This window comes from Egretta garzetta, unplaced genomic scaffold (assembly GCF_000687185.1).
Source record: "Egretta garzetta isolate BGI_Z169 unplaced genomic scaffold, ASM68718v1 scaffold204, whole genome shotgun sequence".
NCBI lineage: Eukaryota > Metazoa > Chordata > Aves > Pelecaniformes > Ardeidae > Egretta > Egretta garzetta.
In genome coordinates this window covers 4,315,235-4,329,538 of record NW_009259424.1, presented here as the reverse complement: position 1 = coordinate 4,329,538, position 14,304 = coordinate 4,315,235, and the positions used below count along the sequence as shown (strand labels likewise).

Below are 14,304 nucleotides of genomic sequence, written 5' to 3'. Positions count from 1 at the left end.
CATTGTAAAAAGTGTTGAACGAAATGCCTTAAATATGTATGAGGCACGGAAATGTCTCTTGGGACTTGAAAGTAGTGGAGTTACCATAACATCAAATCCCTCTACTGTCTCGTGCCCTGTTGGTCTGTCTTGTCCTGGTTTGGATATCTTGTCCTCAGCAGGACTAGGACTGACTGGGCTTGGTATGCATTCTATTCTGTATATATTTTTATTTTTTTAATAGATATATATTTGTTTGAAACGTAATTCACTTGTACTAGAAAAAAGGACCAGATGTGTGTTTTGCATAAGGAGTCATGGTAAAGCATTGGCAAATCCCAAAAGCATCTGGCCTTTCAAGGGCTTGTTGTTGTAAAACTTCCTCCAGGGCTTTCGTAATCAGCCCTGTGACTCATCTCTCTAGAAACTCCTCCGGAAGCTCCCAAAACCACTCAGCTGAGGGAGGGAAATGCAGGTGAAGTAGCAGATTGCTTTTACAGCCTTCAGAAGAATCTCTTTCAAAGTAAATTTCTCCTTTGGTAATATTGTGGTGTCTCAGGCTGTCCTGAATTTGGGTAGGTACTTAAGCCTGTCAACAGTACCATGAAGTTCACATAGCTAATGCCACATTGCAGTTCTGGCTGTAGCTCACTGGAATTGAGGGATGCACATGCTCCTAATTTAGACCTTATTTATCAGTGTAAAATTTAGGACAGAAATGTGTAAGCTTTCTGTCTTAATGTAATTTTATAGGCGCAGCACATAGTCCAGACTGGAATTACCATTTTATTTTCAAGCTCTGCAAGTACCCCATTATCAGTACTGTATAGAAAATCAAGCACTCCCAGAAGAATTTAGTGACAAATCGTGACAGTGGTTCTTGAAACTCTGAGTTCCTGTGTAACTACTATGCTCCCTTGCGACTTGCCATCCGGGAGCACTGCACAGTTCCATGTCAGATGCTTTCTTGGGGGCCACACGGGGGCAAGTGTTCGTGCCATTTGACTGTGGATTTTAATGCTGCTTTTGTTGCCATTCTTGTCATGCCTGCGCTTTGGGGTTGTGTTTTTTACCACTTGAGAGTGTCGTGCTGAACTGCCTTGTGAATGCACATCCATGAAGAGCTGGTTTGAGGGAATGCTTTGGGAATAAGCAATGCATTTAGGGGATGATTTGCAGTCAGTATTGAAGTTGCAAAAAGGAATTGAATAGTTCTTAGTGTGGGAGTAGTGCTTCATTCATACGAGCTTCTAAGAAAAAGGTTATTGTCTGAAATGAAGGTAAGGTGGTGAAATGCAGTTGCTTGCTTTTTCTCTAAGTGATGCTGCTTTTAAACAAACTGACCGGAGTGACGAAGGGGATGCAAAGTGGTGGTGGGGCTGAGAAGCAGCCAGTGAGACACTTTGTTCCGACCATAGTAAGAGTCCAGTAGAAGGACATAAGAGATGCTTCAATTCTTCTTAGATATACGACTCTCAGTTTTAAGAATGTTTGTTCTTAGCATGTGCTCTGCACAAAGTTAACAGAGGTTTAATGTTACAGGTTTTTTTTGTAAAATACATGCTGGTGCAGTTTAGTGGGGTTTTGTTTGGTTGGTTTTAATCGGTACTTTTGTAAAAATGTTTTTCTGTAAGTCTTAACGAAATACTCACTTGCATAATTTTTTGCAGGCCTTTTAGGTCCAACAGCCCTGTCAGTCAACACCTCAACAGCTCCAAACTCTCTTTTGAATGCCCTTAATAGCTCTGTGAGTCCCTTACAGAGCCCAAGTTCAGGCACGCCTAGTCCCACGTTATGGGCAACATCTCTTGCTAACACGAATGCCACAGGTCGGTAGAAGTTAAATGTAAATTAAATGAATTGTGCAATAGTAAGTTGCTAGAATGACAATTAAAGTCCAGAATCATTCATTCCTTAGAGCCTTAATAATTCTTAAGTTTATCTTAACACATTAATAAATAGCCAGATGTGAAGTTATAATTTAATACAAACTTACAACATGCTGTCACATGCTCTGGTTTCATCTGGTTTATATAGGAAACTATGTCAACCTACAAAGTAGTGGTTAGATAAAGTGTTATGGTTTTGGCATGCAGTTCTAATGGAAACTTGTTTAGTGATGTCTCAAAGCCATGTAAAGATTTATAAAAAGTACTGTAGGACTTAAACAAGAAACTTAATCAGAACATGACTGAATTTGGTTACAGGTTTTTCTGCTATTCCACATCTAATGATACCATCTACCGCCCAAGCAACTTTAACTAGTATTCTGTTGTCTGGAGTACCTAGTTATAGCCAGAACACTCCATCTCCACCACCGGGCTTGACTCCCGTTGAAGTCCACGTCAACGGCATGCAATCAGAGAGTAAAAAAGGCTCACCTTCTTTAAATGGTCATGTAAAGGTAAGTGATGTTACCTTTGGAGAAGCAGATCTGTTTGTAAAAAAAACCTCTACTAAGAAGAGCTGAAAGAGAAGACTAGCTACATTAGTAGATTCTTAAAGCTACTAAGTTTAGAAATAGAATAGTGGTGTTGTCAAAATTAGAGTTAAAGATTGGAAAAAAAAAAAGGAATATTCAAGCGTATCAGGAATGAATTTCTTGTTCTCCTACACAGATAGAAAAGGGAAATTCTTTCAGTATTTCCTTAAGCATAACAACCGCTGTAGTGATTTTTGACAATCATTTCAGACCTCAAATATCAAGTATGCTGCACTGTCTGCCACATCGCTAGGAGAAAATGTGTTGAGTGCAAACCACAGTGATCCGGTAAGACAGACAAGTACTCACGGTGCCTCAGAACAAGTAGCTGCCAAGTCAAATAGTGCAGAAGGTAAAATTTTGATATTTTATTATTTTGTCTGGTGGGTTTTGTGCAGTCTTTGTACAGTTCATGAAACAAAAAATGTAAATATATTGCCTGTGCATTGGGTTTGCAGCCATGTTGAAGGAAAATACTGCTGGATCTCCCAGATTTGGTGTCTAAGAAAGTAAATAGAAGCTGTAGTATCTGAGCTGTACTGTTGATAGAAACACCTTAAGTCAACATAAATGCACTTGTAACGTTTTATTTATTCCCTAAGAGCAGAGGAAAATAACCTATGAAAATTTTAGTATGTTTTATAGCAGCTTAACTTCATTGCTTAAAACAATCTTGAGCAAATATGTGTAAAGGCCTTGTTTCCCTTGCAAATACTGATGAATAAGGAGATGCTCTTTTATTAAGGGCTGTGGTCATTTGAAATGCTGATTTGAATAAAAGGTACATTGCCCAATTAAGGTGATAAATATTTGTAAAACCACATTCTAAAGATATTTGAACATTAAGTGGGGACCTTTATTCCAACAAAAGTTATCTGAGCCTCTGGCAAGGTTTATTAAAACTAAATATAAAATCAAATTTGTTTGAAATACTTAAGCACTTCTGATTGTCAGTATTTAGATTTAATATTATAATATTACTTAATTTTTTTTTAAAAAAGAAAATACTTGGTGTGTCTACTATATATGTGGATACTGACACCTTTTTTGTGCATTTGAACTTGTATTTCTGACTTCTTAACCTTGACCAAGTTGTTGTCCGTGAAGACTCGAATAATTCTATAGGGAGGAAGTGCAGGTTCTGTTCTGTAGTTGTTCCTTCAGTTCGCTAGAACATAAGACTGTTTTTGTTCAACTATTCTTTTTCTTGGTATTGTAGGTTGCAATGATGCTTTTGTAGAAGTGGGCATGCCAAGAAGTCCATCCCATTCAGCAAATACCAGTGATCTGAAGCAGATGATGAGCTCTTCCAAACAGGCCTGTTCTAAGAGACAAACGGTTGAACTACTGCAAGGCACCAAAAACTCTCATTTACAGTAAGTTAAATGTGCAAATACAGATTAATGGAACTTTTGCCATGCAAAAATACTTAACATGTTTTTTGTGGGTAGAAGGGGTGGTTCAGTCATAAGATGCTCAAAGAGCTGATTTAAACTGGGCTTGATTTTTAATCGCGTTGGGCATTAAAATAGCCCCCCAGTTTGCCTGCAAACTTTGAGTGCCTTTTGCACATCCTAAGTATTTTTCTTTGGTTTGAGAAAAGTAAATGCCTCTCCTCTCCCACAAAAGAGTGGGGATTTCTTCAGAGTAACTTTAATTACCTATTTCTAAAGGATACTTTTTTGCACTTTCCTTTGTTTTTTTTCTTTATTGATTGCTTTGAGAACAATTCCTAACTGACAGCCTTTTTCCTTTTGTGTGTACTTGAGGCTGTTTTCTTCTTAGAAAAACGATATTCAGGGCATAACAGCATGTTCTCAAACACTTGTCTCAATGATTTTTTTGTTTGTTTGGTTTTTTTAATGAGCCAGCAGTGGGAAAGGCTCTTTTGAGTCATATGTGCTTAACGCAATGTTTTGTCTGATCTACTTTAAGTAGTGTTTTTACTACTCCTCTTGGGAACTGTTTATCACCACTCTTTCGAGATGCATGTTTTCTCTTACCTGATGTGTTTACACTGTTAAAGCTATAATATGTATTTGATTAGTTCTGTTCTCATAGTTTAGAAATCCAAAGATTCCTGCTAACCAGACTCAGTTGTTTGTGTGTCACTCAGTTGTTTGTGTGTCTTGTTCTTTTTTGTTGAGGATACGGTGCTCACAGTTTCCGTACGGCATTTTTTTGGGGTAGTCTACAGCATCTAAAGCATGGCCACTTTGCTTTGAAGTAAGAGTTTCTACTCTTCTAGAGTAGGCATAAAATGTGGCTGATATCTAGAAAGAAAAGATTACATTAAGAGGCGCTTTGGTACGTAGGACTGCAATTATTGAAGCTTTAAAAGGCGAGTAGGACCTATGTGAACTTCCTTAGTCCCCATTAGGCATCCCTCTTTATCCTACTACTGCCTGTTAGAACTGCTGAGCCGCTGGCCTGAGCAAGGCTAAGCGGTTTGAAGTCACACTGAGTAGGGCTTGCATGTGCTAATTCCAGATACCAAACTGCTCAGATCTGTCTATAAACTATGCCTCACACGCAGTAACATAGGAAGCAGCAGTATGTGCTTTGCTTCACTGACAGAGAAACGGGTAAAGGAAAGCTGGGACTTTGGAAATATTGCTAAAAACCTGTGTACTGGCATTTCTTGTATTTTGCCGCCAGACTTCTTGGGGTAAAGCTCAATAATCAAAATTGCATTCGATGGTCACTGCTTGTGAAAAAGGAGGCGAGTTAATGCTGACTTTGCTCCTGCAGTACCGCGGAGAGGCTGCTCTCAGACGCAGAGTTAAGTGCTTCTGAAAGCCCCATGGCTGATAAAAAGGCTCCTGGAAGTGAACGGGCAGCAGAGCGAGCAGCAGCTGCCCAGCAGAACTCTGAAAGAGCACGTCTAGCTCCACAGCCGTCATATGTAAATATGCAGGTATGTTCCCTGAATACACCCAAATCTCGTACAAAACTCAGTAATTGTGAAATGAAATTGCCACGGGATGTAAAGGTGACTGTTGACCAGCCGACTGACTTGCCATTACCATTTCAGCAAAAGCATTTCCTAGCAAAGTCATTGACTCTTTGAACTAAAGAGTGGGTTGTCAGCTGAAAGTCTTGAAGACAAAAAAGCCCTTATGTTTCTGCTGAATAAGAAAAACTTAAGTGCAGAATAAACTGCATGGTGATGTTGGTCTACACCAGCATCATTGCACAGAATCACAGAATCACAGAATCACAGAATCACAGAATCACAGAATCACAGAATCACAGAATCACAGAATCACTTTGGTTGGAAAAGACCTTTGAGATCATCGAGTCCAACCTTTAACCTGACCCTGCCATCCCACCACTAAACCCTGTCCCTAAGTACCTCATCTATCCTTCTTTTGGATACTTCCAGGGATGGGGACTCTGCCACCTCCCTGGGTAGCCTGTTCCAGAGGCTGACAACCCTCTTGGTGAAGAAGTTTTTCCTAATGTCTAGCCATTTGTGTGTTTTAAAAAAAAAAATAAATCTCACATTGTTGCTTTGAGGAGAGATAATTATATACAAAAAAGACATTTTACAACTTCTCATAAGCAATGTCAGCGCAATTTTTTTCTATAGCTTCAGGTCCATGTACAAGGGGATTTACTGGCGTAACTGCACTGGTTTTGCTTTACTAATATGGATCTGTACATATGCTCCTTTTTTTTCTTGTACGGTTCCTACTTGGTTAACTACAGCCTGTTACTATACTGTAAACTACTTGCATGTTATTGCAAATCTCCCTGAAGAGACCCCTTTGACTGTTTGTCAAGCTGTAGTAACAGAGTCGTTTTCAGTACAGATCTGTCAGTGTGGGCGTAACCAGACTGCATGGAGTAGTGGAACAAGATTGAGGTTTGAATTTTGCAGCCCTTTTCCTCATCAGAGCTCTAGTGATTTCAAGTAGTGAATTTAACGCTTCTGTAATGCTTCTCAATACTGTATTTTTGTAGTTTTATGTGTATGTTTAGACTTGCTAGTCTGTAATTCAAAGAAGCAAAACTTATTTAACTTCTTTAAACTTCAAATCTTCCATTGTCATAGGTAGTGCAAATACAAGGGCTTTTTTAATACTCTGAAAACTTAGGTTCTTTTCCTTTCAGAAGATGATTGCATGGAAAAGAACTCAACTGAAAAGACAATTATTAAAAATAACTGTGGTGTCTAGTTTTGCTGTCTAATCTTTTCTTGTACTGTCGAGGAATGTTTAAATGCTAAGAACAGATGATTAAGGAAGAGAAACTATGCTTGAAAAAGTGTCTTATTAAAAAAAAAAAAAAAAGAAAACTTCTACCTGACAGTTTGTACATACTGCTGCAGCCTCACTGAAACAGATATCATTTATTTAAAATCTGTTACTTATGTTTTTGAGTAACTGCTTTAAGTAACTAAGGGTCTGGCTGGATTACTGTCAAATTATTGTGCAGAACTTCGGGTTTCTCCTGGATGTATTCACTGGCCACTTGCAAAACCTTTGCTTTTACAAAGAGCTGAGTACTGGAATGACATTTAGCTAGAATGGCAATTAAGCTATCTTCTGCATGTTTAATTTTTAGGCATTTGACTATGAACAGAAGAAGCTACTAGCAACCAAAGGTATGTGGATAAACAGTGACTTCTGGAAGGTTTGTTAGTACACAGCTGAAAGAATTTTCTCAAGTTTCAGGTTTATAATTTGATTTTTAATCAAATTTAAAGCTGGTAGTGAACCATTTGTATATTAGGTTTTATGTTCCAAAAACTTCCTAATACCAACATAGTACAAAATACAGCACAAACAACTTGCAGATGAGATATTCTCTGTGTGAGTATATCCATGTGCAAATGATCCATGTTGTTTTCAGAGACCTCACAGCTGTAATGCTTTATTTCATTTGGATGCAAATTAAAGTTTAAGATGTTTGTCATTGGCAAAGTTGTTCCGTATTTCAGGGATAAATTAAGTTACAAAATTGATAAGGGACTTAACCACATCTTTGACCCTGTTAAAAATAAATGAAATACCCACACACCAAAAGAAAACCAGAAACCTTCTTTTTGAAACAGATATGATTCTTTTCACTTCCTTGCAGCCTTATGGGGTTTAACTATCTTCTGGCAGAGTAAATTGCCTTAAGGAAGGGTAAGATCCAAGCTGTGTAGCAAGTGTTTAGAATTTACCATTTGGTGGGTTGAGTTCTTACTAGCATACATGATGTCAGGGGTTATCATCTCAGTACCTTTACTAAGGTTGAGATTTATTCATTTGTCTCTGAATTGTTTTCAGCTATGTTGAAGAAGCCAGTTGTAACAGAAGTGAGGACTCCAACAAACACGTGGAGTGGTTTGGGGTTCTCTAAATCTATGCCTGCAGAAACTATCAAGGAACTAAGAAGAGCGAATCATGTATCATACAAGCCATCTATGACAACTACATATGAGGTATAAAAAAAACTAAACTGTAATGGAAATTTTATTTCTAGTGAATGATACAGTTGTTTCGCTTGAGAAACGTCTATAACTTCAGCTGTATCTTAGTCACTCAGAGTCTGCCCACGTGCAAACCGCAGGCCTTAGCTCTTTCCAGCGAAATGACAGCGTGTTAGGACTTCTGTTTCCATTGTTTTGTATGAGCTATTGTGGAAACATCTGAGGAAGCTAAAAAAAAAAAAATTGATTCCTTGTATCCTTGTTCTATTTATCAGTCTTTAACATCATTGGTATTAGAGGCCATACCACCACGCTTCCTCCATACACGTACACGTTTTGAGAGTCACGTGCTGAAGTCTTTGAACAGATGTACTAGTGGTATTATAGTCTAACGTCTGGGAATTTAATTTGTAAAATAAGGTCACCAAACATATTTCATCTTCACTGTGATATCTTACTCTGCTTTCAGTTTTCCAGAAACATTGGGTGACATCTTTTTGACTTCACAACTTTTAGCCATCGCTATGATCTAACATAATGTAGAGGGCCTGTCTGTTCTTGCTTTTCTGTAAGACTCGAAGTCAATTCCTGCCTTTCTTCATTTGTTGAGTCATATTAACCATAGCTTACGCCTTCCTGATTTTGCCAATGACAAGGAGCTTTGCCTTTTTTCTTCAGTGGTGTCATTTTTCCTGAATAGTAGAAAAGATTGCTGCCTCCTAAGTTATGCTTTTGAATTGGAATTTGATGTGTGTGTTTAGAATTGAACTGTTCATTTGGTTCCACAATTTTTGGTTCATGTAAGCATGTGGTATCAGTAACGTCCATCTTTTTTGGGTACATCCCCACCCAATTCCATAGTTAACTGCTGCTTTCAGGGAATACTGTTACCTTATTTTGGAACATTCTAACCCACAGTGATGAGAGTTGAAAATTAGTACTTTACAGGAATATGAAAATCTATTTAAAAAAAAAAATCTGCAAACTTGCAAACCATTAGAGAGTTGTTGTTGTATTGTATACCGTATTGTTGTCAGGTATTGTGTACTTGATCCACTTATCTTTAGATAGATGTTCTGTTATGTTCCCTTCCCTGTGAAGGGATATAGTCGATAGACTGTTTTGTCTAGAATTTGTATGGGAATTTGATACCATGGAATGTTTTGGAAACAAACTTGGAAATACCGAGTGATTTATTTTGAAGCATGGTCTTTAAATAACTTCTACTTAAAATTTGTAAACTGCCTGTGTTTTAAGCACACCTGCTGTTTTTGTGTCCGGTTTGCAATTATTTGACTATTGATCAACTGCCAAAAGAATGTTTGCAAGCATTAAAAGCTGGTTTGGTGGTTTTTTTTTTCCTTCAACTGAGCTGCTTCAAAGAAAACATCTGAGTCACAATGAAACTTCTATTTTCTGCCCAAATTTGTTTTTTTTTCTATTTGCAGGGTTCATCGATGTCTCTCTCACGGTCCAACAGTCGGGAGCACCTGGGAAGTGGCAGTGAATCTGATAACTGGAGAGACCATAATGGGCTTGGACCCACAGCTCATAATGAATTTGTCTCCTCAATTGGCAGCCCTAAACGGAAACAAAATAAATCAGGTTAATAATTTCTTAAGATCTTATTAAAAAAAAAAAAATTATATCAATGAATACTTACTTTAATACAAATGTTTCCTGACATCATTAAGGTTTTAAATTAGCAGCACCTGTAAAATAAGCTTACTTTTCAAATTGAAAAGTGAATGCGTATATGCAAGATTGTGTAGCATGATATATGAATAATGGTCCAAAAGCAGAACTTTTAAGGAAATTTTTTAAATGCAAGACATTCTTGCTGAAAGCTCTTTGCTGTCTTGGAAGAGGTTTTCCAAGGTGTACTGAAAACAGACCGATATAAAAGCTTATTTCTGGATTACTATTGTTCTGCTCTGTTACTGATGCAACAACAGCCAGGTCTTTATTGGGCTGTTTGTTCGCTGGTGGAGAAGTCATCATCTGTGCTGATCTTGAATTTTAAAGCATGATTCTCTTTATGGTGATAAAATAACCATGTCCACATGTTTGTTATGGCCTAGCACATGATTTTAAACACTGGTTTCTGTGGATACAGGCTGTAAATTTTGTAATTACTTTTTAAACAATGGTTAAGACTTATGAATTAAAATTTTCCTTCAGTTGTACTCTTTGAAACTTAATTTCATTTTTTTTTAATAACTTAATATATTGCCTTTCTGAAAGAGTGAAAATTGGAGGTAGAGAATGCTGGTTCATACCAACTGCATGATGGGGAAATAACTACTATGGCTGGCCTTACTTTTTTTTTTGTTGCATAATTCTTACAAAGGTGAATAAAACCTCAATCCCAGATTGACTGCAAAGTATACAGATAGTGTAAGTTGGACATCCTAAGAAAGGATAGCTTCAATTAGAGAAAAATATTCATGGTTGGTATACTTGTAATTATTTATGATTTTAAAAAGCACATTCATTCAGCTGTGAATGGCCACATACTGTATTTTAAGTACTCGCAGAACAAAAGAGATGAAAAGTTTGTCTTTGAAATCAAGCCACTAATGTTTCCAAGTTAATTGGACAAAAATTGGAAGCTCAAGGTTAATAAAAATAAGTAAGGACTAAACATATTTACATATGCATTAGGAGGCACTTAGAAACACGAATACATTGGCTGTAGGGGAAACTCTGTTCTGTAGCAGCTGCAGCTTTCCCAAAGAAGGAAATGTGTGGAGGAGGGATGAAAGAGATAGTCATGAGTTGGCTGGACAGTGGCATTTACCTTAATGTATAGGACACGATTTCATTGTAGTGTTGAATTTCTTCTTTGGTTTTAATATGATGCTTCCTGGCTGCACCAGTAAGAAGTATTTCTTAATACTGTTTTTCTGCCCTAACTGTAGGATCCTGAATTTCTGTTTGGGTATTTTTACTGTTACCTTACTCTGATAGGGAAGAAGTTGAGGCACTACCTTTTAAAGTCTAAAAGCTCAATTTAATTATTGCTTCATTTGTCAAACTTAATGTTCACATTTTCAACATTGGATGGTTTACTGTATTTCAAAACTCCTTTCCAAAATGGAGCTGAGGTTGGTAGAAATTCTCCGAACATTGTAAATTCAATCCCGAATGCTTCTAACTAGTCTGTGCCCAGAAAATAAGAAATGTAGCATAGCCAGTTGTGAAAAATGGTGATTTGCACATCCTATTGGCACTCTATAGAGGAGGCCATAGCATAAGTCTCTGGGGCAGTCTTAATTTTACTCACCTGGGAAGGTATCCTTTACCTCCTGCAAGCATCTTACATGTTTGCTGTTATTCTTTCCTGTGTCTGTAAGGAGGGGGGGAGCACTCACAACTGCCCCATTTACCCACGTGCCCAATGCATTCCCTGGGAGCTCTCCTTTTCTTATGCAGCATGAGGAAAAATAATTATGCACTGTGTGATTACGTATTATCAGTTATGCACACACAGAGGAAAAGGATTGCACTGCGAAATCAGTTTGCTTGGGTTTTTAAGAACCTCACCCTGGAAACTTTTTTAAAGATGCACCTTTAGGAATGTAATTTAAAATTATATAGGGAACATATTTCCAGTTTTAGTCTTTTATAAAACTGTTGCATTTATTTTTTGTCTGTATTGTATTAAAATAATAGCTAAATCATGTGGCTACTAGGTAGTTCCTTTACCAGCAATTGTTCCAGCTTGATTTTCTCCCCATCCAGACCAAAAAGGGCTGGTTGCATTTGTGTGCAATAGCGTTTTCCAAAATACTCTCTGGAGAAAAGAGGAGGGGGCTTAAGAGGAGGAAGAGCAACAAGGTCTTGCAGCTCTTTCCCCTCTGAGTTCCTGATTTGTATCCATGTCACAGTTCACATAATGTGATTTCATTCTTTCTGTAGAAAACAAACACTGGAACTTAATTAGCAAAAAATTTGCTTTATGCTGTTCATTGTCTCAAACCACAGAGAGGCTTTTTTTGCTGAATAATAAAAATTTAAATGGTTTGTTAATGATCTAATTGAATACAGTGTTGATATGACAGAAAACTTGTGCACTTCTATGACGTGACTAAAAAGCTCCCTTCTTCCCTTCCAGCTGAACACTATCTCAGCAGCAGTAATTACATGGACTGCATTTCCTCGCTGACAGGAAGCAATGGCTGTAACCTGAACAGTTTGTTCAAGGGATCTGATCTGCCCGAGCTGTTCAGCAAACTTGGTTTGGGCAAATACACAGATGTATTCCAACAGCAAGAGGTTAGTCTTCCTTTGAAAGACACCTTTGTAGCACGTTTGTAGCACGTTTTCCAGCAGCAGTTGTCCTGTCTCTTGACCAAAGCCACTATGAAGTCTCACTTTCTGACAGGATTCTTGTGAGCTGTTCTTTCAAAGCTGTATCATACATCTTTCCATTTCCAGCTAGCCAGCCTGAACATGAGTGGCTGGAAAGCTGCTTGGCAGAGAAGGATCTGGGGGTACTGGTCAACAGCTGGCTGAACGTGAGCCAGCAGTGGCCGAGAAGGTCAACAGCATCCTGGCTTGTTTCAGAAATAAGAGAGGAAATGGCCTCAAGTTGTGCCACGGGAGGTTTAGATTGGATATTAGGAAAAATTTCTTCACTGAAAGAGTTATCAGGCACTGGAATGGGCTGCCCAGGGAAGTGGTCAAGTCCCTATCCCTAGAGGTATTTAAAAGATGGGTAGATGAGGTGCTTAGACCTGGTTTAGTAGTGGACAACTTTGGTTGGACTCAATGATCTTAAAGGTCTTTTCCAACCAAATGATTCTGTGAGTACTATTTTGTCCTGCACCTTTGATTTATACTTAAAGAATTAAACTAGGGTTTGGGTTTTGGTTTTTTTCCATTCAAGGAAGTTTAAACCTTGGCTCCTTCTTGTAAACTGGGATGCTAACTAGAACTGAATAGCTTTCAGTCGACTTCATGTATAGGTTATGGAAATCCAGTCTGCATTTGGTAGTAACATCTTGTCTCGGCCAATGCTGGGGTCACACATATTCATCCCTGGCCTCTTCTCCTGTTGTGCCAGTTGACTTCCTTTGATCCACTCCCAACAGGGAGATATGGTCAGTCATCTCTCTGAGCTTTCCACCTCCACACCAACAAATCTGCAAGGCTTAGCCATAGAGCTCCTGAGCTTGTCCTGAAAGCACTGTGGTTGTATGTGGGAAGTTGTATGTGTCGCACTGCTGGAACTGGGTGTACTAGGGAGCAAAACAGATGTCCGTGTGGGTTGTGTCAGTACCTCATGTGGTACAGGGGAAGGACCACGTTGGATTTGGCATCTTCCCGTGTTCTGGACCCACATGTCTGCTTTGCATCTTTATCAGCAGTGAGATCTGCACCAGTTGCTGGTCTTGGGTTTGCACCTGCATGTTATCTCCTAATACATCGCTCAAAGAGGGGTTTTGCACAGGTTGCCATGTCATTAAGGGAACCATGCGTGTGTTCATGAAGAACAAACTCCAAAAGGACCTTCCATTCAGGTTGCAAGAGTTGCTCTGATATGCCAATATTTAGCTTCAGATTTGCTTCCACAAGAGGAAAACTGTGCATACCAAGGGCATGTTGAAGTGCGGACTGCACTATTCCAAGGCTAGGCATGAGGCAAATTTGTACCTTCTTCTGTGTGCTAAGTCACTCCATGTATATGCCCTCACAGAATCGTCCTGAGTCCACTGAAGTGTATTGCTGCTGTCTCAGCCCGGGGGCAGCTGGATCTGATGCGTTTCCTGCCAGCATTTCTTGTCTGTCTCTAATCATGCTGCTTAAGGGCTATGGGGGAAATTTTATTCCTGTTCAGTACTGCACAAATGTGCTTAGGAGCTGGCTGCACCTCAGCTGATGACCTCTTTTTGGACTGCAAAGCACTGGCAGGTGTGGGATAGACACCAGCATGGGTTTGCCTACAACCAGGCTGAAAGCGGCGAGGTCAGTCCTCAGTCTGAGTGAATGAATCCAGCTGTGCCTCAATTAATTCTGTGTACAGTTCCTCAGGTTTATCTCCTCTGTACTCCCCTGCATGTTCCATAATACCCATATTATCCAGTCGTTAATCCTTTCTTATTATCGTAGTCACACTTGTAAAAAGGAGAGATGGCTCTCTTGGTTTCTAACACTAAAGAAGGCTTTTGTTTGACAGGTGGGTTCTTGTTTTGGTTTTCTTACCTTGAGTTGCTGATTAGGTGTGAGACAAGTAGTTTGGCCAGAGTGAAAACTAAACAATTTTCCACTACATTTCCATGAATTGTATTGGCAGCAAAAAAAAAAAAAACCCACAAGCATACATGGTTGCACACACTTTGGAATGCTATGAAACAGTCAGTACTTCAACTCAAACGCGTCACCAGAAGTTGAGCAATCATCCTCTGCTGACCTACTG

At 38.8% G+C, this 14,304-nt stretch overlaps 1 protein-coding gene across 1 annotated transcript in view; it reads left to right on the top strand.

Moving 5' to 3' along the window:
* Positions 1 to 14,304, top strand: part of BICC1 (BicC family RNA binding protein 1) — a 58,165-nt gene that overhangs the window by 41,710 nt on the left and 2,151 nt on the right. Inside the window, exons 9-18 of the mRNA XM_009637020.2 lie at positions 1 to 182; positions 1,650 to 1,808; positions 2,187 to 2,383; positions 2,672 to 2,813; positions 3,681 to 3,837; positions 5,213 to 5,378; positions 7,031 to 7,070; positions 7,741 to 7,895; positions 9,332 to 9,488; positions 12,001 to 12,161. The exon at positions 1 to 182 is cut by the window's left edge and continues 5 nt beyond it. Of these exons, the coding sequence (XP_009635315.1) occupies positions 1 to 182; positions 1,650 to 1,808; positions 2,187 to 2,383; positions 2,672 to 2,813; positions 3,681 to 3,837; positions 5,213 to 5,378; positions 7,031 to 7,070; positions 7,741 to 7,895; positions 9,332 to 9,488; positions 12,001 to 12,161 (1,516 nt within the window). The remainder of the gene's footprint in view (positions 183 to 1,649; positions 1,809 to 2,186; positions 2,384 to 2,671; positions 2,814 to 3,680; positions 3,838 to 5,212; positions 5,379 to 7,030; positions 7,071 to 7,740; positions 7,896 to 9,331; positions 9,489 to 12,000; positions 12,162 to 14,304) is intronic.